The sequence below is a fragment of the Siniperca chuatsi genome, linkage group LG7 (assembly GCF_020085105.1).
Source record: "Siniperca chuatsi isolate FFG_IHB_CAS linkage group LG7, ASM2008510v1, whole genome shotgun sequence".
Lineage (NCBI taxonomy): Eukaryota > Metazoa > Chordata > Actinopteri > Centrarchiformes > Sinipercidae > Siniperca > Siniperca chuatsi.
The window spans coordinates 24,746,882-24,771,179 of record NC_058048.1 but is presented as its reverse complement, the minus strand read 5'-3'; the positions used below and the strand labels follow the sequence as shown (position 1 = coordinate 24,771,179).

Here is a 24,298-nt window from a genome sequence, read left to right as displayed (position 1 = left end):
TGGTTACAACTTTCAAAATAAAAGATTAATTGGCAACTGTGAAGCAACACTAGAGAAAATCAACTTAGGAGGAATAGGGTTCATATATTTCAACTATTAAATTTGTATTTTAAACAAAACTAAATACCAGGCATCCAACCAAATGTTGCTGTAGACCATCACACAGTAGTTGTATGTACTATATATTTTAGTGTTTATAGATAATTCCCCATTAAATATTGTTATATATTTCTTATTTGTTAATGTAAAAAGCTGACCCTTAATTAGCCCTTTTCTCAGTGCTTTGCCTATTTATTTATTTATTTATTTCATCTTACATTATCCATATTCCCTACATCCACAAATTCCCATATTCAACTAAACATGTCATACTTATGATATGTCATGTCATGTACATATTCTATTTTAATGTTTTAAATGAATTTTTCTGCATCTGCTGGTACACAATTTACCCATTATTTGAATGCTTTTATTATGAAATCAAACTAGCCATGTTTCTGGTCTCACTGTCACTGTCTTTGGCTGCCTTGACACAGCTGTGTCCCTCCCGTGCAGGCACTCAATTGAGGGCACAGCCAAGCCCCTAATCCACAAACATGGATACGTCCTGAAGATTAACTTCAAATCTGGCAACATTCGACCTCGACAACGTCTTTGCTTTGGTACACCGAGGAATGATTAAATCTTTGCTCCAGTCTTGATGGAAATGCAAATCTAATCTTCAAACTGGTCTGTGATGCTCCCTTGAAGATTAACTACCTCAAACTGTTCATCTGACACAGTCTCATTGTAAAAATTGAGTTCACATTTCCTTAACCCACTTTGCTTTTTTCCTTGAAGCTGGGTGGTTTGGGATGGTAGTTAAAAAGTTATCTTGGTTGCTCAGTTGCACCAATCAGCAACTGGTGATGATGCTCCATAGCACTTCTCCCCAAGCAAGGGAGAAGAATCAGGGGTGTTTCATGGGTTTCTTAGGATTAGTGTAATCTCACTATTATTTAATTTCCCAGAAATTAGCAAAATTAGAGACTGATAGTTGAGAATAATTTCTCGATTTACACACTGAAAGCAAGAATATCCACAATTGGCGTTTCCTGGGAGACCATATTTTATCAAAAGGTGCTGTGACATTTTAAAGTCCTTACTGGAGATGAAAAAGTAAAAGCTGGGTAAACTACAAATCAAGTAGCCTACAGAATATGTCCATCTTGTTTTGACATGAGAAGCCTAATTTTTATCAAAACTCTGATTTTTAGCAAACAATCAAAATGATGTATGTCCAGATAGAGAATATAATAATGCAATGTAATACTCGCTCTGCCGTGTTTATATGTTTAATGTTTTCCATTAATTCCCTTAATATGAAGTTGTTCCAAAGCCTCAACTAATGAAATGCAGTGGAAGGAGAGTATTGCTTCTCTGACACCTGCAGTGCGAATAGGGGATTGCACTGTGTCTCCAGGGTTTAGGACACTCATCACGTTCTCTGGCGCCATCTAGTGGTGAATAATGACATCGTGTAGGATTAGTTCAGGCCACCATGAATTAGCATTGTCAGGAAATTTGAACTGCCAGCATATGTTTGCTTTTGTCAAGCAATAATCACAATACATGAAGTATTTGCTGTTGTTGATCTAAAGCAGCTGTTGTTGATCTTTATATATTTAAACCCAGTTAAATAGCTCTCATCTATTTCTCTGTGAAGGCTCATCCAGGTAGTCCCACAACATCTTTACTGCTACCACAAGGTAGAACATTTATTCATTTTTTAGCTTTTTTTAAAACATATTTTATCTCAGACAATAAATAATTAATTTCTTAGTTTACTTGTTTATTTCACAGATAGCCTATCCTAGCAGCAAGCATGGGCAATATGCAGAGAAACATTCTTAACATGTTGCCAGTCTATCATAGGGCTAATACAGACTCTCAATCTACATGAACTGCATATCTTTGGAAAACTGCTGACCCATTTCCACACAAAGCCAAAGTTGCTGAGTCACCTGCTGCATCCTACAAACTGCACCTGCCAATTACTAAGCATTTGTCACTCAAAATTTCCTTTTAATGATAATTGCTAGTACAAAATATAACAAATAACTATAAGTAAGTTATTTGATTATATACTTTAGCACTGCATGGCTCCTGTTTGAGTAGTTGCAAAGATATCTGTTAGTAAAAGACATTGAAAAACAAAATGCACTGAACATGTACAATAACCACAATAAATGTAAAAATATAATGAACAGATGATTACAAAGATGCAAAATATAAGGCTATGATGTTCCAAACAGATGATTTCTCTCTCTCTTTATTTTGGGAAAGTAAGCTCATACCAGGGCTTAATGAAAACAGCATAGTGATAACTTTATTTACACTAACAACAAGAGCAATTATCTTCAACCTGATCAAACACCTCCTTTTTCTTGGCACAAAACAAATTATAAAAAGTGTATTAATCGGAGAAAAAAGTTGAAAGTTGAAAATGCTATTTAGTCTGGGCATCAAGATAATTCTAACATAAGCAGAGATAACAATTTACCTTCATCTTGCCACTAATGTGCAGCAGTTTAAATTAACTTGTAATGATAAACTTTAAAAGCTTAGTGCTTTGTGTCTGTAAAGTTTAAGCAGCTACAAAAACTCACTGATTTTTTTTTTCTTTATATGTATATACCAGCACCGCTCCCATTGTGAGACTCTGGTTGAATTCTTGATGCATTATATCCTATGAAAACAGGAGTGTGTGGAACCGGATGAAAACTGGACTGGTAGGACGTAGTGGGATTGCCGGTATAAGTCAGTGAATATGGCGTAGTGTTTTGGCTTATGTACAAGGAGTTGCCTGCTGTATACAGGCTTCCAGCATGTTTTGAACTCTGCATGGAGGAATGGTGAGCCATGCTACCCTGATATAACAATGACGCATTTTCAGGCAGACCTGGGTTATAAACAAAAGGAGAGTTGATTAGGGCTCCATCCTTTGTCATAACTTGAGGGATATTTTGCAGTGGCGTCGCAAGTTGTTGTCCAACAGAGCCGTTGATTGGCAGAGAATGCTGGTATGCAGTAGATCGGAGGCTGGAAACACTCGAGATGGGATGATAGCTCATTAGAGATGGGTTCCTGGGTGCTGGCTTGTATCTGAGCAAGTTGGCTGGGTGGTACACATCGAATGAGTCTTTGTCTGAGGGCATACGGCGGCACAGGAACAACATGGCTGAGGCGAAAAGGAAGGCGCCGGTCACCCAACCGATGTATAGAGCCTCTCCTAGCTCCCTCCTCTGGGCATCAATTAGCAAAGGATTGTAAAAATCCGTAATGATGACATGACCTGTCCACGACACTGGGATAAAGACACAGATACAGGCCATGAACTGCATACCACCTGCAACCATCAGGATAATGGTCTTAGCCCAATCATTACCCCGAAAACAGGAAATACACCGCATTCCTGCCAGAGCCACAAGAAGCCCCAGCCCCGACAAAGCCAGAGAACAGCACATCAGACCCCTGGCTGCCTGTAAGTCAGGGGGCAGGAACAGCAGGGAATCGTACACCTTACACTGCATCCTGATGTTGGCCTGTCGGTAGCAGTTCATCCACAAGCCCTCCCAGCGCGTTTCCATCACAATTATGTTTTCCCCGATGAATGCTGTCACCTTCCACATGGGCATCCCTGTTGTAGCCGCCGCCCCGATCAGCCCAATCAGGCCGACACATATTGCGGCTATCTCTGAAGCACCTTCAACCATTGTGCAGTGTACAAGAGTTCAGCTGTCTCCAAAATCAAAATTAGGTTAGCTCACGTTGACAACAAATTCTGATGCTTTAGTACAACATCTCAAAATCTGAGTAAGAGATGTGTCCAAGGCAGCGAGGATCTTCTCATCTGAAGCAGTTTGTTGTATGCTGTAAGAGGTGGTTTGTTATGGGAAAAATACTTTGCGGTCACCTGGTTGGCCCAGAGCAATGGGGGTAAAGAGGACCTCTCCTTATTTTGTGTTTATGGTTTCTCTGGTTGTAGTGCTATACTTGTGCCAAGCTTCTCTAGCAGTAAACACCAACATGTTATACCAGAAATACCAGAAATATCTCACAACTAAAAAAAGTTATCACTTGTATATGTATAATTCAGAAGCAAACAAATATACAACACATAAGCTCCTGTGGTACTTCTGTTGTCCACAGGGGAGCAGAGATGACTTTCAAAGTGATTGAACAGAGAGGGAGCTCAAATCACACAGTCCACATACAGTTATTGATTGTTGAGTACTAGAAATATATATTTGTAAATCACAAGTAACTCAGACAAACAGTTCATTTTGGTGTAATCTTAAGCAACAGTAGAGAGACAACATCACCAAATATTTTCAGTATGAAACAGCAATGAAATTACTTTACTTTTACTGTGAGAGACCCTTACACTTATATATATGTGTGTGTGTGTGTGTGTGTGTGTGTGTGTATGTTAATATTATTACATTCAGTGTATTAGGAGTTGAATTTCTTTTCATTGAAAGTGAAATGAGGTGACCTAGTAGTTCAAGAGCTAATATACTTGACTGAACAAAGATAGAAATGTTCTCTCATTGCTTAAACATTATGGAGCTGGCATCGACCCGGAAATTAACTAGACAATTTTTGGTCTAAAGCTCTCTGTAACTCCATTCAAAGTGACTTGCAAATTCTGATCACATGATCATGCTGTCAGGACTTCTCATCTGGCTTCTTTACAAACACTAAGCTGTCCAGTTAAGGCCCTGTTTACACCTGGCATTAACATGCGTCTTGGGTGATCCGATCACAAGTGGACAGCTCTAAGTACAGGTGTGAATGCACCCAAGATGAATTGAGGACATAATCCGATTGCTCAGACCACATTCAGAGGTGGTCTGGTCCGCATATGGCCACATTCTTTTAGCAGTGTGTTTGTGAATGTGTCCTGGGCCGCATTGAAGGACTGCCTACTCAAATGATGTCCTCTGTGTAAGTGGAAGTAAAGTGCAAAACAACAAGAAGCCACAACAACAACAGGCAAAATGGATTCTTGTGGATGGAGCTCTGCCTCAACTCGAGAGTTAAAGGTGTGGACACGAAAATAATTTCTCCAGTTTTACCAAAATCAGTGAATAAAGCAGCGTCTATTGTTTTTCCTACCTAATTCTTGTTTAATTTGTGGTCAGATAAACAGTAAATTCATCAAATTCAGGTTAAAAATTTGGTCTTTGCAAACGGAAATAATGTACGTGTTTATTTCTATAATAATAAAATAAAACTTTATTTATAGAGCACTTATCAAAACAAAGTACAAAGTGCTTCACAACAAGAGAAATAAAATACCACAGTGAATTTTCATATTTGCCTATAGAGCAGGGAAGTGAGATCCAGTCACAAGTGATCACTCGAGACGCATGTGGAGACGCATTGTTATGCCAGGTCCACACCTTTAACAAGCAGTCTTAAACCTGCATCTCATGTTTACTCAGCCATTTGTTCAGTTCCATCAGTTTCCAAGAGCTCCAGGGCATCAAACCAAACTTAAACAAAGACTCAATTGTTTTCTGATTAAATAGACGCACACTGTACTGGTAAAAATTGAGCAGAAAAATATGGGACTGTGTGTATTAGGGTGATTGGTGCCTGTGAGAGGTTATTTGTGCCATACAGATGTGTGATTCACATTTCATATGCATGTGTGTTTTGTTGATGGGCTGGGTGATGTAAATTTGAATACACAGCTCAGGCACAGCTAATGTTGAAGGTTGAGGAAAATGGATTGAAATATTTATGTAACTACATAGCTTAGTTATATGTGCCAACTACAACAAATAGCATTTTACCAGTAAACACAAATATACTTGTGTCACATTACTCATTGGTTAAAGAAAACAAAAAATAAGGTTGTCAGTACAAAATGTGATTAACCAATGCACATAAAAGTAATGGAAATCATGTATTGGCTTACATAGGCAGGGTTATAATTATGATATAGGTTGAAATCAAGATTCTGTAACTGTAGTGCATTTTAACAAGGCATTAAGTACACCTCAAATAATGTATAAAGAGAGTGATTTAAAACAGACATCCATATGAATATGATCCATTTGCATTCACAGTAAATGTATTCATTGAAATGTGTTCTTTTTTAACCTGAAATACATCTTTTAACATTTGAAATGTGCCATAATTTTCCACTGCCACACAAATCCATATTAAAAAAAATTCCCTTACAATAGTGACCAGAACTGTGATCATCATTACCTCAGTCAGTTTAAGTGTTCAGAGATAAGCCACCCCGCTGCGTACAGAGGGATATCTGGAGTGGTAGCTGTAGTTGGTTGATGGATGTCTTGACAGCACTGGCTGAAGCTGGGGTTGTGGTTGGGGAATTAGCACCAGCTGTTGAGGCTGTGGAGGATAGGCCATGTACTCGGAGTTCCTTGAGTACACATACCTCTCTGAATCTTTATCTTCAGACTGCATGTTGAAACAAATAAACATGCATCCTCCAAAGAACAAGAAAGCGGAGGCCACCCAGCCAATGTAAAGAGCCTCTCCGAGCTCCCTGCGCTGGGCGTCGATCAGCAAGGGATTGTAGAAGTCCCTGATGATGACGTGACCTGTCCAGGACACGGGGATAAGGACGCAGATGCAAGCCATGATGATCAAGGTTCCTGCAATGATGAGGACCAGTCGCTTAGCTCGATTGTTGTTTTTGATACATGACGTGCACTGCAGCCCCACCAGACTGATCAGCACACCAAGACCACCCAGCGCCACAGCACAGCACATGAGCCCCCGTGCCGCCTGTAGGTCAGGTGGCAGGGCCAGGAGAGAGTCATACACCTTACACTGCATTCTGATGTTGGCCTGCTGAAAGCAATTCATCCACAGACCCTCGAAGCGGGTCTCAAACACAATGATGTTCTCCCCAATGAAGGCTGTGACTCGCCACATTGGCATCCCAGTGCTTGCTGCCGCCCCAATCAGCCCAATCAGGGTCAATAATAGACCCACTATTTCCAGTGCTGAGTTAGCCATCCTGTCCTCGTCTTATTCCTCCAAGCTCATAAGTTAAATAATGTGCGGACACAGTGTGACTATAGCAGGAAGCAGTAGATTAGCTCTATGGAGTGGCTTTGCATCCCAGTGGAGGAGGAGCAGGTTGATGTTTACCTGTTCTGTGTCCTTCCTGTGAACAGGACACCAGAATGGGAGGGGTGGGAATTGCGACCTGTTTCTAGGAAACAGAATCCCAAGGGCTTTTTTTTTTCTTTGTACACTTACTCCAGGAGCTGCTGTAAGCTACCACTTTGTTTATTCAGATGTCTCGATTTACATTCTTAGATCACACTTTACAAGGAAGCGTTGCAAAAAATGCTGCAAAAAAACGTGTTTATTAACAAGGGGAAATATTTAAAGTTCACCAGCTCGTTACTAGCTGTGTGCATATAAAGAAATACCCTATGTTAATGTATTACCAGTTAGAACTACATATATCATAGGCCTCAATCAACTCTGGGGCTTAACCTTTTTATCCCATTTGAACTCAAAATCATTCACCACTGTGGAGTCCCTTATGTTACAGGGAATTAAAAATCAATAAAAATCATAACTGAAATGGGACTGTAGACACAAAATATTAGAAACTCTTATACACTATTTTGTGTGTGTGTGTCATGGGATGGGGGTAATACTTGTGTACCCATGTGTCACTGTCAGTATTGGATTTCTTTTCTGGGTCTCATGTGTCTGTCTGTGCTTTGTTGAAATTAAATCTCTTGGAAGGTTTCATTGTGGGTGGACCTGTGTGAACAGTCTGGTTTTACCAGTTTAGGCACATTTCCACTTACAACAATGGAGGCAACATAACAACGTTCCATTTTCACAACACATGGTGAAACAGTAGAAGTTTCAGTAGGGACTTTTGAATCCCTGGCAAACTCAAGAGCTTTTTGCAGGAAGTGAGACACTGGCCATCATGTAAGCAATACTTTATCCTTACTTCTTGATCAGGTTTGCCTTTCTTAATTAGGAAACAGAAAAAATAAAAAAATCTTTTTTTTCTCAACTTTATGCCTTTTATTGGAAACCACAATTGACCTTCTATTTAGGCCAGCATTTTGAAAAAGTCTGTACATTCACAACAAAAACTCAACAGTGAACACAAATCATCTGGAGGTATATTATCTGAAAAAGGCCTAGTGCATAATTTGTTCTCAAAGAGCATGTCAATAGAGGCTGTAAAGACTATGATATCAATGGTTAACTATTGTATTATTACAGATAAAAAGACTCTGCCTGAATGATATAATTTGTAAATTAAGCACATAGAAACAAACAACGCATATTCAGCACAGTTCACCATGATCAAAACACAATCAGTTCCATAATGAATTTCAATCTCTGCAATAAACTTGGCCCTATTTGAGAAAGTAATAAAATATTTGGCCATTTCCAGTGACAGCCTTTGGTCATTAGTCAATTGATTCTCCTCATTCAAATGTGCCAAATCTTGGTAAGTTTATAAAAAGTCAAAAGTTAAATTTGTCTCTGTGTTTGATTTTCCTCACTAGTACTGACTTGGTGTATATGTTACAGATCCTGGAGGGGGTGCAGAGTAGGGTGGTTGGTAGGTGTACGCTGGCTGGTACGTGTACGGCTGGTATGTGTATGCAGGTTGGTAGATATTCCCTTCAGGGTTGTATACAATCCTCTCTTCTGGGTCCTGGGTACGGGGAGCGTGACGGCATAGCAGGATCACTCCGGCAGTGAAAAGCAAAGCTGAGGTCACCCAGCCGATGTAAAGAGCCTCCCCAAGCTCCCTGCGCTGGGCGTCGATCAGCAGAGGGTTGTAGAAATCAGTTATGATAACATGGGCAGTCCAGGACACAGGGATTAGGGTAGTGATACAGCTCATGAGGAACAGACAGCCTCCAGCCACGAGAACAACATGCTTGGTGCGAGCCCGATGGTCCACCACTTTGGTACACTTCATCCCCACTGCTGCAACTATGAGGGCGAAGGTGGTCAGGGCCACAGAGCTACACATCAGACCCCTAGCAGCCTGGAGGTCCGGGGGCAGAAACAGAAGGGAATCATACACCTTACACTGCATCCTAATGTTAGCTTGTCTGTAGCAGTTCATCCACAAACCCTCCCAGCGAGTCTCCATGACAATGATGTTCTCCTGGATGAATGCTGTCACCTTCCACATCGGCAGGCCTGTCACGGCTGCCACTCCGATTAGTCCAACGAAACCAATGATGAGGGCCACTACTTCACAACAGATGGCGTCCCGACGGTCCTTCTTCTCAGTTCTCTTTTTTTCCTCATATACAGAGTCTTGATAATCTGCATAGGCCTTGGCCTGCTTCTCATCGTAGTAAGAGCCTGCATAAGATTGAGGTGGCTTGCTGTAGCCACTGTAAGCAGTGTATGAGGCCATTGCGGCTATCACAAAGATAGCCAAAGATAGACCTTTAGCTGCACTCTCACAACTCAAGAAACAAATCTGAGGATAAGAGCAAGTCAAGGAACTTATACACCCACAAAAAAATGCTAATGATGCAATGCAACCTTACTGGTTGAGCTGCTTTTCAGCCAGATAAATGAGGACACACCAAAGAGTGCTGCTTGTTTTGAATGCAAATACAACTGCCACTTTTAACAATCAGCCACCACCAGTCTTGTGATTAATAGAACAAATTAAATCACTGTAAAATGTCACAGTTGACCAAAGTATGTTTTACATTTCAACACATTTTCAATACTACACAGAACAATGTTTTTTGTCAACAAAAAACATAATTTAGAGAGCAAACAGGATCGCTAAAAATGTACTATAAACATGAAAAATACATACAATCTCAATGCTATTACTGGTTGGAAGCCTTTACCAATTAAATGTGCGGCCTTTCTTGTCTCTAAAAAGATTTGGTATACAATTAAAACTATTGGATACACAGTATTATGTGAAGCAAAAAAAACACAGTCTTTCTTTTATGTAGGTAAATGTATGTAGGTGGCGGCTGCACTAATGTGCATAGGTTACCATTCTGTTGTCTCTCTCAAACCGAAAGCCGATAGGATGATCACAGATGTCAATCTGTCTCCTCCTTTATATGTAAACTGAGCTGATAAAAATGTGTTGAGCACAGAAACTTGAGTAGGATTGGTTTTATTGTAACACAGTATTGTCCGTTTGCCAGCGGTTCTCACCTTAAACATCAAAACAGTGTGTTTGCAGATCAAACAGTAGAACTGACGGGTATCTGGAGTGTTAGCTGTGATTGATTTAAAAATTTGTATTTCATGTTTTCGTGGGAAGTATGGTAGAAATATACAAATGACGCACTAGAAAAAAATGCAGTCACACAAGAAAACATAGTCAAACCTTAATTGAACTATTTGTTGACTAGGTTGGCTATGAGATATTACCAATTAACAGCAACACCAATTACCATTAACAGCAGATAAGCATATCCAGGAACGAATAGTTTTGCAACAAATATCACTCAAATATTTTGGTGCAGCTGTGAAGGTTTTGGGCAGACAATACAAACAATGGCGATGAGAACCATTTATTGTGCAATAAGAACACAAAGTACATTATTATTATTTAAACAGTCACAGTGATTAAAATGTGCACATAGGTAATAAAAACAAATACATTTAATCAGAATCTGCATACTCGTATAATCATCTTGTGACCTTCCTCAGGCAGCATCTTTCAAATGCTAGACTGTAAAGTGGAATTTGCACATTTTAGGCAGTACAGTACAATTCTTTACACATATTCTTGATGCTTATGAAAGCTGGATGGTGTCCTCTCCAAGTATACGCTCTCTTCTTTCTGTACATCCATCTCTGCAATGAGATAGGCATCAGTGTAGGGCTCTTCCTCCTTTGATCTACGTTTGCTGTAGTTGAACAGAAGGATGATCCCAGTGATCAGCAGAATACCAGAAGTGGCCCAGCCAATGAAGAGGGCCTTCCCCAGCTCCCGTTTGTCAGCATCCAGTACTGTTGGGTTGTAGAAGTTGCTGATGACAGAATGGCCCACCCAGCTGACAGGGATGAGTGTAGTCAAAAAAGAAAGCAGATACAAACTGCCCCCTAAGGCCAGGGTGGTGTTCTTGCTGTTTGTATTGTCACCACACAAGTTGCTTTTCTGGGTCGGACATCCTGTGATGAATATGGACATGACAACCAGGACTATGGAGACACACATGAGCCCCCTGGCTGCCTGCAGCTCTGGTGGGAGAATTAGCAGTGAGTCATACACCTTGCACTGCATCTTGATGTTGGCTTGACTGTAGCAGTTCATCCACAAGCCCTCCCAGAGTTCTTCCATGACTATGAGATTGGCACCAATGAAGGCGGAGACCCTCCACATGGGCAGGGCAGTGACAGTTATGGTCCCAAACAGGCCGATGAAGCCCAGGACCAGGGCTAAGACCTCTAATTTTGCTCTCATGGCTCAGAGGGAAGTGCAGTCTTGTCTCTCATTCCCCGTCTAATGAACAGACTGCTCAATCAATGTGTTTTACAGAGCTGTAAATCTATGATAAAATCATCATGCCTGCAATGCCATCCTACTGGTTTGCATTGACTTGACCTTGACATTATACCATTGTTTGAGGTGCAACAAAAAAAACTACTCTGCATTTGTTTGTCTTTCATTTGTTCTATCTGAAACAGCTGTTTGCATTTGTTATCATTGCTCATCATGCATGACCAGCGGCAGTGAAAAGAGTATGACTGAAAACCTTGAAAGTTCAGCTTTGGTAACTTTCAAGTTAACATGACCAAGTTCAAGATGTTGGTTATATGTCTGTGTGACAGAAAAAGTTTGAGAACCACTGGGATATGCCATGGTCCTATTTCCCAATGTCAACACATGTCAGCTCTCCAGAAAATCAGCAGTTTTATCACATTTGCTACCCAAATCAGCACATGCTGGCCACTCTACTTTGACCGCTTCTTTCTGTCTTGAAATGTAATGTTTTTCTAGAAGGGAGTTTGTGATAGATCTGTAAACTTCTACATGGCTTCAGTGTGAGGCTTGTTAACTCTCTTCATTAAGGATGGAGAATTGACATAGTGTTCCTTATTTAAGTAAGAAAAATACTCATTAGAAAGAGATGAGTAAAAATCAATCATCAGTCAGTTGATCTGCTTATAGAGGGTTTTTCCTTTCAACTGACTTGTCTGTTGTAACTTTGAAACGATTAGTGTATAGACACTTATGCTGCCATGAACATGTCAGTTTTAACTTGCTTTAAGATGGTCTGATTGGAAATGTTTCAAAACAACAGGGGATTTCACAGTTCTTAACAAGAGCCACTCCTTTATTCAAGCTGGTCTAGGAAAGGTAACACAAACAAAGAAATGGAGAGAGAGATGTAGCAGGAGAGGTCATAAAACAGGAACAGAAACTGGAAAGCCTGTTTAACAGGTTTGCTGAGTGATACTATCGCCACATCCTCAGCTGCTTTAAATGTAAACAGATACGCACATGCCGAGAAACCCATAACTATGAACTCAAATACATCAAACATGTATTGTGAAGTAATTTCTGTAGATATGTGACCTCTAAGCTGCTAACCTACTGGAGTTTTAGATATTGATGTGAGATGGATTTGATTAAAAATATGATGCGGTAACTGAATACACAGGGGCAAATTGGTGCTGGTGCAGTGGCACAGGAAGTAATGTACATCTACAACAGACTATGTCTGCCACCTGCTGTGTGTAAAAGTGACTACACATCCCTGGGCCACAATAGATTGATACAACATTTCGCAAATACTTAAGAAATTAATTGTAATGACCATTTCCTTCCCCTGCATTCTATCACTTCTAATTCAGTGTTTATTTTTAGATTTAAGGATCAGAAATAATCGGTTCAGACAAATAGAATGAGAATCCCATAAATCAAGCTTGTGCCATTTTATCTCAGATAAGATAAGATATTTTCCTATCACAAAAGCCCCAGAGCTTTTGTGGCGGGGGTGATTGACAAGAGTGAGGGGGGGGTTAGTGAAGGGAATGAGCCTGGGTGTCAGGATGGGCGTTTCTCAAACCCAAGAATGCAAAGAACGGACTTGTGTTCTTGGGGAGAACGTTCTTGCTAGTCGTTCTGGGAAGAATGAACTCGCAAGATCACAAGCATACAGAACGTTGTTGACAGTTTTAGATGATGCTTTTTTCTAGTATTGCACAATACCAACAGCCAGGCTCTATCACCCAAAACAATTGGTGTTGCGCTATAGCCTACCATAAGCTCAGAATTCGGGTAGGTTTTCACGTACAAGGAATTTGCTTCAGTATATTGGTGCATAAATAAGCATAGTAGAGAAAAAAAAAACTATGTAAAATAAAAGCAACAAAAAAGCAAGTACTGCAACCACAACTGTACACTAACAATGTAATGTATATTTATAAGCAACAGCAGTCCCCTTTCATACTGCTTCTGTTGTTAATTTTTTCTTTTTTCTCCCCAAAGTGCTTCCAAGTTTCACAAGCCAAGAATTTTCTGTACATCACGAGCCAGATATCTCTTGATTAAGTTAAAATGTTATAACATTACTCAGAATGTAATAACCGTGGTACGAAAATTAAAAATATCTTACAGTTGTGGGCCTGGCTTTCCTCTGCCATAGTTGCTGAAGTCGTCTGTGTGACTGTGGGGCAAGAGGGGTCTGTGAGCGTGACTGAACAGCTGGCTAGCAAGCAACCCTCCCCACCCACCCATATTTTCGATTTCGCCATTAATTTTCGTAAAACTGCCAATATTCAAAATAACATCCGGAAATTGTAAAAAAAAAAAAAAAAACTTTCTGTTGTTGGCCTCTTTCTCTGCTGCGTTCCGCTCATCATATTTGTGCTGTCGAGTTCGTACGAGTTACCAACCGATGCATTCTCGGTAAAATGGGCATTGAGAACACTTCAGGGAATTCTTGGCGAAATGCAAACTTGTATATTGAGACAGTACTTGGACCACAAAAGATGACGTTTCCTAAGGACACAAGTACAGATAATAACGCAGATTGAGAAAGGCCCATCGATGTCCACAGAGCTCAGGAAATAGGGCTGTGAGAACCATAGATTATAGTGTCTAGGGTATGTGCAGCCATGCTACCCCGTCAGCTTTAAATTGCTGATCAAATTGGTCTTTGCCATAACAGGAAGTTCAAAATTCAACAACAGATGAAGAGATAAGGACAACTAGTTTCTACAACTCATAATAGACACTGGTCTTCTATAGTAGCCCCACTAGTGTGGCAAAAATTGTAATTGGTAAAGTTAGCATTCTGTAGGTAGAGGACTGGCTCATCTATTTTACTGCTTATGGATTTAACTACTAATATATGATAATATATATGAATGAGGGATGTTCATAGGAATTTACAGGAGTAAACAAACAACCTTCTTGTAAATTGTTTCATCACTTTTGTTATCATGCCTAAAACACCCTTTTAATTAGTTAAGTTCAAGCGATGAGATGTTTTGTTCTTGGTCCTTTTCATACGTATCTGTCTAACACTGAAAGAGGGCGGGAGCTTGTGGGAACATGGTATCTTCCTTTCTCATCAACTGCTCAATAAGCGCTTTACAACACAATAGCCCTCCAGTAAATTCCAGTTTGGTAAAGCTCATAATGTTTGGTTCTTGTTGAAATTAACAAGATAACTTGGTTTAAGTTGATTTTTCTAGGCTTGTGGAGAAAAGAGTTATCACATTATTTTGCAGAATTTGTGACATAGCTGACCCTCACTAACACTCACTGAAAGACGCTTAATTTGTAAAATTGTCCTCAGGAATAATCAGAGTAGGATCAACAATACTAGTCCCAAATAAAGTTTAATTTATTGCAGGGTTTTGTATTGTATGGTGTATTTTGTCTATCCATGTAGAGCATTTATGTTTGTGACACGAGAATAACTGCTGAGTAATGGATTAGACCAGATATTAAAACAAGTCTCCTCATTTTCTTATTCAGACCAATGCGTTCACTTTAATCTTCATTTTAGACATCACAGGGTCTCCCATTTCTGAAGATAATTTAACTTTTCAGTCTTAACATTTCTCAGCTGTTTCCTAATATGCCTGACTTTTTTTCCCCAAGTGAGCTGGTTGGTCAAACTACACATTGACTATAGACATTCCTGTATCCTTTCTGTGATAGCAGGGTTTTAGCTCGTTCACCATCATTCAGACGCCTAATCAGCCGTGACTTGCCAACATACAAAGTGGCTCTTAATGTCTTCTGAAGGTTCAGTTTTTAGTTTTCCCCTTTTGTTCTGGAATTGCACTCTGTCTTTGTATGTTGCTTTGAGGCAGGAGATCATCGATTAGCTGCTTAGTTCTGTCGTACTCATTGGGCATTTATGTGTTTTTCTCACGTCGCAAAATAGTGCTGCAGGGAATGAGTTAGGCTGTTGAGTAAAACTACACGAACCAATGAATCACTACAAACGTGCTTTGAATTATAAGTAGGAAACAACTGTATTTATTATGATATCAATACATTTTTCTATATACACACAGTAATAAAAATGCAGTCTTAGTAGCACAATGAGTTGTTTACAAGTATGACTTCTTTCACTGTTCAGGCATACTGCAAGTCTTTCCCCTTGATTGCTTGAGCAAATTTGGACTTTCTTTGTGAAAAAAAAAAGATTACTTAGGCCAACAAATTAATTTACATATGAATAAATAAAAAACATTGCTTTGTAATCAATTACCAGTGAACAATCTTTTTGAACACACACAAGACCTTTTTAAAATAGCTGATGTGCAAATTCTCTACAATACAGAGTGTGCACACAAAGTGTTAAGAATGAAATGTAACAGAGCATTCTTTAAATGGCAATACTGAAGAGCAAAAGGAAAAATACAAGAAAATGGTTTCACAGTAAACAAAAACATGAAACAGCAAATTCAAGTAAAACAGGATTATGTTAACTTAAAACAAATTAAAATCCCCTAGCCTCTGTGACATAAGGGCTATTACATAATTCCGCTATTAAATGTAACAAGAGAACAAAACATATTTTTCAGGCTAAAAAGATAGCTTTAAGTCTGTAAAACAGTAATCAAAATCATATTATACATAACCAGGAAATCTGTTCCTAAAACATGTCAGTGTATATTCATGTGAAAATGTACAAGTACAGTAAACTATGCAAGACAAGACTGTCCTTTGCAATTATTTATTCTATTTCTTTAAGGACAAATAATATACAGCCCTTAACTATGATAATATCTCTGAGTCACACAGACAAAACAAATATTAATGTTCTCACAATACCCAAATTTGGCAACAGCAGGCAGGACTATAGAATGCTGCCCAAATGTGCAAACCATGCCAATCAAAGCAACTGATTAGATTCCATGATTGTACCATTAGTTCATCTCTCAAAGCTTACACTTGACTTCTACGTAACAGCATTTGATTTGGGATAAAGCTCCCTCATTCTGGATTCCTGTATTGCTCCACTGATGATCTTACCTGTACAAAAAGCATTCAGCAAAAGTAAGGTAAGGAAGGATATATCTTCTACTAGCTGTACGATATACGTCACTGCCCATGCATTGTTTGTGAAGACTGATCTTTATGGAGCCCATGTAAAGCTATCTAAGACCCTTGGTGTCTCCCTGTCCTCTTCAGCTTTTATGTGCCATAGTCAGGGGGTGAACCTGATTGCCCCCTTCGTACCCAAATCTCATCCTCCTCCATTTGCTTTCGATCCTTCATGTTGTCATCATCAGTCATGGTGGTCTGCTTCTCTGTGTTGGGCAGCTGGGCATCATCAGTGGTCTCACTGACCGTTTGGGACTTAAGGCTCTTGCTCTTCTCCATTTCCGTACTCTCCAATGACAAAGCCATGACGGGGGCCTCCAAGTCGGCCTCAGTGGACGGTGCTCTGGGTGTCTGGCAGAACTCATCATCATCACTAAGGATGTCTGTCTCCTTCACCTCTTCCTGGTCCTCATATTCTTCTAGGTCAAACTGTTCTTCCACCCAGCGGTCTGTGTCACCTGCTAACTCAGACTGCTGCTGATCTAGTTCGTTGTCGGGCTTCTGTGGTGCAGCGAGGTCCTGTTCAGGCTCGCCATCAAAAACAATGTCTGTGTCTATGGTGAAACGGTTGCGCACTAACTTCCTTCTGCCTAGAGTCCTGGTTGGTGCAGATGCTGCAAAAAAAAACACAGGAAATCAAAAATACATTAATAGAAATGACTAAGTTACTTTGACATACTTTGGATTTTGGTAACATAACATTAGTATTATTATTTTTTCACATTTTGAGCATTAGATGAATAAAAATGTATTCCATTGGTTAATCAACAGTGAGCGATACTGGTGGACAGCATAGTAAAATAACAGATTATAACAAAGGCTGAATACAGGTATCTCCCTACATATTAATTTATAAATGTGGTTGAAACCATAAATGAAAAGCTCAGATTCAACTTTGTTTTTGTTCGCACTACACCAAAGCTATCCTGTCTGTGTCAGGTAAGAATTCAGAATTGGGACACTTGTAGCTGTAGGGTGAATGCAGCCACAGACTGGCATTTACCTGCTCTATTTATGACGGGACGGGCTCCCTTCAGGGCACAGAGACGCTTTCCTCCAAAGGGCACATACTGCTGGTTGAGGGGTAAACTCTCTGTTTTTAGGAGCTGCCGGCGGTGCTTTTCCCTCAAGATAGAATGGACTGTCTTCAGAAATTCTTTTCTACTCTCTGGAGAGCTGAGGGAGACAGAAGGGCATTATCAGTTTGTCACTCTGGAGATAGCAGCAGACAGGACTGTATCAGTGACACACAAGCTTCAGTCTGCAGTGGAATTCAACATCCATTAGAAGAGATCCTCACCTACAGCAGAGCTGAAATGTCCTCTCTGGCCGTCCCTCTGACTCTGACTTTGTGTGGACAATCTCACACACAGCAGAGCCCTCGCCATCTGAGGAAGAAATCAACAATATGTGATCTCACGCACAGAGTAATCTGGTAAGATTTTCTGAAATAATCATTTCTGGATTTAGAAGAATAAAACATCAGTATTTCAATACAGTTCTGTACATTATTCATTGAGTAATCTACCTGCGTTGGCCAAAGATCTGACTTGAAGGGCGTCAGTTGGGATCATGTGACGGAATCTGAAGGGGTCTTTTTCTTCTGAAGATACAGAGACTCGATGGGAGCCACCCTACAATCATTCAAACCAAGACATTTGTTAATTTTCTCCTACGAAACTTCGCTTGTGAAATAAGCTGCATCCAGTTTTAATCAGCTTTAAGGCCACTTTTACAGTTGACTAGTCAGCCAATTCTGAAAGTGGCACATGAGCAAAATGAATTTACAATGCTGTAACAAAATAGGTATATTTTAAATGGCCTTTGGTGTTGCTGATGGCTTCTTGTTTGTGTGAAAACGTACCATTTTCTTTTTCTGCTTGGATCCATCCTTGCATACGAAGACGACTGCCGTTTTGAACACTAAAAAGCAATGGGAAAAACACATCAGTTATCACTGAAACCTCAGGTGACTTGTCAAATCAAAATGTGTCATTTTGCAGGGAACAACAGTAGTGTTTACTTATGAAAGGAGGAAAATAAACAAATACCTAAGTCATACTCATTACATAATCATGGAGGAAACTCATTCCTGACATACCAAATGTAGCCATCTGGGGCTCTTTCTTCCATTTTCCTAAGGAGGCAGGGGGGTTGATCCAGGTCACACTGGTGTGGAGTAGCAGGTCACCCATGGACAGATCAGCAACCTGGTAAAAGCAACAAAATATCAACAGTCACTCCACATGTACTCTTTGGTTGACAGAATAGAACCAAGCCAATTTTGTCCAACCTACCTCTTTCTTTTCACCACTTTGCTCAGTGATGAGCTGATCGAACACTGCTCCAAACTCCTCATGGATCTTCTGCATCTCATTGATGTGGCTGGCAACTTTGTTCATAGCTTTCATGGCAACTGCAGACGAGCAGAAAACATGGTTTGTGTTGAATTGTTGTGACCATATGCAATCATCCAGGTTTTCCCCTTTCAAAATAATTTCATCTTCTCGGTCAGCCTTGTGACCAAATCTTACCATCGAGGTGGTAGTGCTCCTCGCTGTCTGGGTCTGTGAGCGAGTAGAGCTCCTTCAGCAGAAGGGGATACTTCAGCACCCTCTGGATCGGTTTGATTAGGTAGGACTCTAGGGTGGAAGAGTGCTGCTGCTTGGGGTTGCGCTCATCCAGGAAGGCCTTGAAATCGGGATCAGTTTTGGCTGGAATGACAAATAAAGAACACTTATTTCAACACTTCCAAACATCTTACCACCCTTTCCACAATTGATGTGTTTGCATGTATAGATGATTCTACTCTTTGGTTGTTTATTAAAGTAATTTTGTTTATGGTCCGTAATTGACAGTAGTAGTGCTTGTACTCTGTTTATTTGAAACTGGATTAAATTGTTTGGCTCAAGTTGGCTGATATTACCCGGGTAAACTGTGGCATAAACATGTTGATCTTGTGCAAACTCATACCCAGTTAGTGTGTATGTTTTACTTAGTCTTGCATTAGAAATGACCTACAGCCAAGTAAAAAGGACTGAATTGTTTCATGCTTTTTGTAGACGAGTGATTTTTATCCAAGCAGTCAGCCACAAGTGGGCAGGAATAATCTGTTTACTGCTTTAAAACAGCTTTATCGAAATAACACCTCACCAAACTCAGTATGGCCAATAAGTAGTTGACTCATTGAATGTAAATGCAGCAAATAAAGCCATCCACTTGAGTGTTAAAGGGAGTGGGTGTACTAGCAAGAGAACAGACTGTTCAACACTGCTCATTATATATCATACAATGTTGCAGGCCTTTTGAGCCCCAGGAGCCACCAGCTTGAAAGTAGGCAGAGGTCAAATGGACAACTGTCTGGCTGACAACTCCGCAGAGCAGATTTATGGAGCCTTGCAGGATATGGCAGATGGTAGATGGATAAATACATCCTCTCCTTTGAGCCAAGGAGGAATGTTGACCCAAGAGCACATTTACTCACCCTTTACGAGGACCTTAGGAACTTTGGTGTGGCTGGCGCAGAAAGCACTGTAGATTTTAAAACGGTCTGCATAGTACAGGAAAGAGCCTCCCAGGGAGAAGAGGATTTTCTGTGAAAAAGGGAAGATAAGTTACCAAACCAGTAGTTATAAAAGAGTTTATGGGTGTTTTAAATGCTTGGTTGCTGGTCATATTTTTGGTGTATGTTTCACAAAAAGAGGATTACCTTAAACTGATCCACTCTCTCCAGCTTCTCTAGATCTGGAACTAGTCTGGTGCCGTCTTCCAGGGTCTTGAGAAATTCAACTTGGAACTCCACCATTTCCGGCAAGTTTCCAAACAGTACATCCAGCTGAAGGAAAAATGCATTTGAGCAAAGTCAATAATTTCTCCTTATTTTACAGAATTCTGTCAAATTTCTCTCATAATGTGGTGAATCCAATACTAGTTACAGTTAGAGAATGGAAATGCTCAAAATGGAATACAACCAAATATATTTTTATTATCGCAAGTGCATGTAAACCATCGCTTTACTTTGCAAACCTCCCCCTCTCTCTCATCATCCACCCCTCTTGTCCTTCTACTCTAGCTACTCTCCACATGATTATGTAACCCACTTTTCTTAGAACATTTCAACAGTGTTGGCATTTAAAAGCCAACTACCCCTCAAAGGCCCACGGGGAACATTTGACATACCTCATCCTGAGTGAGGAATGTCTCTTTCTGCAGTGGGGTTAAATATCTCCCGATGAGGCAATTGAGATCCTGCAAGACAAGAGTGAATTATGTTTGATTAAGGTTTGCCCAAGTCATTACATGAAATACAGGCATGAAAAACATGCAGCTTTACATAAGGCTTAAGTATTCCTCACAACAAAACAGTGATTAAGGTTCAGGGATAGTCAGAGTCTCTCCAAGATCAAAGGCAAAGGAGCTGGTAGATATCTTTCTGCATGCACTTTCAAGGGAAGGTAGCTATTTGGAAACCCAATTAAATAAATGACTATGGCAACAGTTACCTAAACTGAACTGTAGAAATCCTATGAGATTAATTAGTAGCTCTGCCAAAAAGTAGGGAAATAGACCATCTAACTTCTCGAAAGGAGGATGGCTGGTCTAACAAACCATTGCACTGTAATTTATACATTTCTCATCTTTCTTGTTGTTAATCTAATAGTCAACCCAATCAACCTCCTATTAACGTTCAAATTATTGGTCTTAAAGAAGAGGGGCCTAAAATGTATATATTAAGAAATAAGAATCAAGAATAAGAATAATAAGTGAATTCTTTGTTAGAATGTAAAAAGTCTACATGGAATAGACAAAATATATAAACATGTTTAATTCTGAAGTATCTTAGGCATTCATAATGTTTGTATGATTGTCAATCATTGCATTGGTATGAGTTGAGCAACATCAGATGCTTAAAAAAAAAAAAAAATCTGAAGGAGTCGTCTTAAAAGTCACGACAAACTGCATCAGCAACAGCAGTCACAAGTTGAAACTAACCAACAAGAATGTGATGTAGTCCTGTTCAGTATTTGGCAAACTGCTACGGCTACTGGCACACAACTTTATATGACCAAACTTTGTAGCATTGGTGATTTAACAGTTAAAAGACCCTCTTCATTTAGTGTTTCCACTATTTTGTCTACCCCTGTATTACATTAGCAACTGAACTGCCAAGTCGCACTACTGCAAACTGTACTCAGACAAACAAAAGCAATGCCACTTTGATTTTGGTGGCTATTTGTCCTAATTACCCACAGTCAAACTATCCCCTTTGAAGGTTCTACAATACACCATCTATTTTGTACAATGTGATTTTTATAATACAGTATATATGTGCCCCCTGTAATGAGGTATAACATTTTAGATAGCCTTGACATTATCCCATTATATACCCTCTATAACCCAGTTATTCCACTGAGCCACATTTATACCGGGCAGAAAAAGATTAGGCAATATCCAGGCAAGGGCACAGGTGTGTCCCCCTCATATCTCCTGGGACACAGAGATAAATATGGATTGGTCATGTGGAATAGGTAATGTGTAGGGCTAACACAACCCGAGGCAGACAGAAACACAGATCGATGGACGGGAGGAACACACGCACATTTACAAAGACCATCTGCCCCTTACAAGTAAGATGAGCGATACTGACTTTGACATAGGTGCGTTCGGTCTCCACAAGTTCACAAATGACTTTTCGGAGCTTGTCGGCATCGGAAAGCAGTCGGGGAGTTGCAGGAGGTGGGAAGGGAGAGTCCGGGCTAGGCAAAGAGGACACACACTCCGAGGGATTCATGTCATGGAGACTGCGACAGAAAGCAGCGACTTGCTCCGTACTCTGCAAATTGAAGAGGGAAAGAAAAATGTGATAAAATTATGAAACTCCAACTTGAAGGCAAATTAAGTAAAATCCAAACATCGATCACAGAGGCAGCACCTCAAATATTAACTTGCAGGTGTTACTTTCCACCTACTGATGTGCACAGATTCATGACTATGCAGAGAGTGAGCCTGGAAAGAGACAGAGAGGCAGTTTGAAAAAAAAAAAAAAATTCATTTGCACTAATTTGGTCTATTTTCAGTCATAACAATGACTGTCCGCCTCCCTCTCCTTCACTCAAATCCCTCTTTTCCCTGGTGTTTTCCTCGTACTGACGGATTGGTGGTGTAATGATTAATCTCTTTCACAGAATCAAAATATACACACAACAGTGCCTGTCCACATACAGTATGCGTTGCCGTGGAGACCAACCTTGATGTGCATTAGACTATCATTTTGGACAAAAATAGACCCCACTCAGCAACAGCCTACATGGCTGAACTAATACAGTTACTTTGTTAGCAACAGGCTACAGCCTCACCAGGCATTTTACATAAATACAAACACTTATGGCCACATAACAGAAACCACTAGCAGATATTGACACCACCAAGTGCAACAGGGAACAGAGAGGTCTCTGGTTGGTAATATAAGGATTTTTATAGTCCAGACAGAAGCAATTTATCCTGTCCAACCTACAAGCTCCTTTGGGAAATAATAATAATATAACCTCCACACAACTGCAGAATATGGAACGTTATCATTCTCAGATAAAAATAATCTTAATTAAGAGCTGAGCTACTAGTCTATCATCAGTCCTCACATCCGAGGGCATCAAAACTTGTGTTCTCATATTAGATATTACTTTGCATAAAAAGAAGGACATATAAAAATTTTAACTGAAATACAGTAATTTCTTTCAAGATTTACAACAATGAGTAGATGATAGGTAGAAACAAAATAAATCTGACCTATGGCTATCATTCACTAAAATATGATGAAAAAAAAAAAAAAAACACAAAAGCAAAATACGTACAGAACAAAAGGAAGAACATTGTGTTATCCAATGACAGTCAGTCATCTTCTCATGCAGCTTTGCAAATGACAATGGTTATCAGCATTGTTATCTAATCAAACAGACACATTCATATGTGAGGCACGACCGCCGTTTGTCCCTCTTGACAGTGTTCCAAATAATCAGGCAGCTCCCAGATCGACAGATGAACTGGGAAGTGCTATGTCTGTAAATGTAATGTTGCAAATGCACTGGTGCTATTTTAGCTAAATCTGTAGTGAAAGAGCTGCTGCAATAGGCATTTAGTCAACTTTGATGTTTTTGCTGATTAAACACAGCATGTGCAAATAAGTAAGCTCCATCACTTACAAAACCATTTGGATGTAGAGTGTGGTTTTAAAAGTCAAGTTGCCTGACAAAAGGTATCCTATTGCCTCAAAACATCCCTTCATTAATAAATCTACTGCTGATGATGTGTGGGATCCAGTACGTTTTTACACAAAAATTGAGCATGAGAGATCCTGTAAAAACATATCAATTAAGATCTGCTCCATTAGCAGTTCCTGCAGTAGTTTACTGAGGAGATGCAGTATATTCAACCCAAATGGAAGTTCCAAGTCCAGTATGACTGCAAAGAAGTTAGAAAAACAAATATACACTCAACACCGTACACTCCATTTTGCAACCCAAAAAAAAAGAGAGATGTAATGCAAATAAGAGGAAAAGAATCTGTAAATAAAACTGATTCTTTCCTGCCCAATTAGTCAACTGAGATCAACCAGTTTTACTGAGCCAAATAAGACAGTCACAGTCCACTCATAGTCTTCACAATCTAGGCTAATTAACACCATGGCAGCTTTGGGTGCATGAACAG

General features: G+C 39.8%; 5 protein-coding genes and 1 long non-coding RNA gene across 12 annotated transcripts in view; 1 reads left to right on the top strand and 5 right to left on the bottom strand.

The window, feature by feature from the left end:
• The window catches only part of LOC122879410, a 39,713-nt gene that overhangs the window by 11,424 nt on the left and 3,991 nt on the right, over positions 1 to 24,298 (top strand). The window lies entirely within an intron of this gene.
• Positions 2,296 to 3,755, bottom strand: LOC122879403 (claudin-8-like). The gene has a single exon (XM_044203467.1). The coding sequence runs from the start codon at positions 3,753 to 3,755 to the stop codon at positions 2,664 to 2,666; it is 1,092 nt and encodes a 363-aa protein (XP_044059402.1). The 3' UTR covers positions 2,296 to 2,663.
• cldn8.1 (claudin 8.1) lies at positions 2,296 to 7,411 on the bottom strand. Its single transcript, XM_044203470.1, has one exon. It carries the CDS (start codon positions 7,042 to 7,044, stop codon positions 6,283 to 6,285), a length of 762 nt encoding a protein of 253 aa, XP_044059405.1. The 5' UTR covers positions 7,045 to 7,411; the 3' UTR covers positions 2,296 to 6,282.
• LOC122879404 (claudin-8-like) lies at positions 8,062 to 9,530 on the bottom strand. The gene has a single exon (XM_044203469.1). The coding sequence runs from the start codon at positions 9,449 to 9,451 to the stop codon at positions 8,576 to 8,578; it is 876 nt and encodes a 291-aa protein (XP_044059404.1). The 5' UTR covers positions 9,452 to 9,530; the 3' UTR covers positions 8,062 to 8,575.
• LOC122879407 (claudin-4-like) lies at positions 10,154 to 13,674 on the bottom strand. The gene is made up of 2 exons (XM_044203475.1): positions 13,641 to 13,674; positions 10,154 to 11,521 (listed from the first exon to the last, which is right to left on the bottom strand). Exon 2 carries the CDS (start codon positions 11,480 to 11,482, stop codon positions 10,793 to 10,795), a length of 690 nt encoding a protein of 229 aa, XP_044059410.1. The 5' UTR covers positions 11,483 to 11,521; positions 13,641 to 13,674; the 3' UTR covers positions 10,154 to 10,792.
• The window catches only part of LOC122879398 (rho guanine nucleotide exchange factor TIAM1-like), a 47,821-nt gene continuing 39,014 nt past the window's right edge, over positions 15,492 to 24,298 (bottom strand). For 6 of the 7 annotated variants that reach the window (XM_044203453.1, XM_044203458.1, XM_044203454.1 and 3 more), the window contains 12 exons: positions 22,242 to 22,427; positions 20,774 to 20,842; positions 20,304 to 20,429; positions 20,079 to 20,187; positions 19,129 to 19,308; positions 18,892 to 19,010; positions 18,696 to 18,804; positions 18,459 to 18,517; positions 18,123 to 18,228; positions 17,895 to 17,982; positions 17,598 to 17,770; positions 15,492 to 17,208 (listed from right to left, as the gene is read on the bottom strand). In XM_044203453.1, the coding sequence (XP_044059388.1) occupies positions 16,685 to 17,208; positions 17,598 to 17,770; positions 17,895 to 17,982; positions 18,123 to 18,228; positions 18,459 to 18,517; positions 18,696 to 18,804; positions 18,892 to 19,010; positions 19,129 to 19,308; positions 20,079 to 20,187; positions 20,304 to 20,429; positions 20,774 to 20,842; positions 22,242 to 22,427 (1,848 nt within the window). In that variant the 3' untranslated portion in view covers positions 15,492 to 16,684. Of the gene's footprint in view, positions 17,209 to 17,597; positions 17,771 to 17,894; positions 17,983 to 18,122; positions 18,229 to 18,458; positions 18,518 to 18,695; positions 18,805 to 18,891; positions 19,011 to 19,128; positions 19,309 to 20,078; positions 20,188 to 20,303; positions 20,430 to 20,773; positions 20,843 to 22,241; positions 22,428 to 24,298 lie in introns of those variants that run through there. The other variant, XM_044203456.1, reaches the window with a different exon arrangement.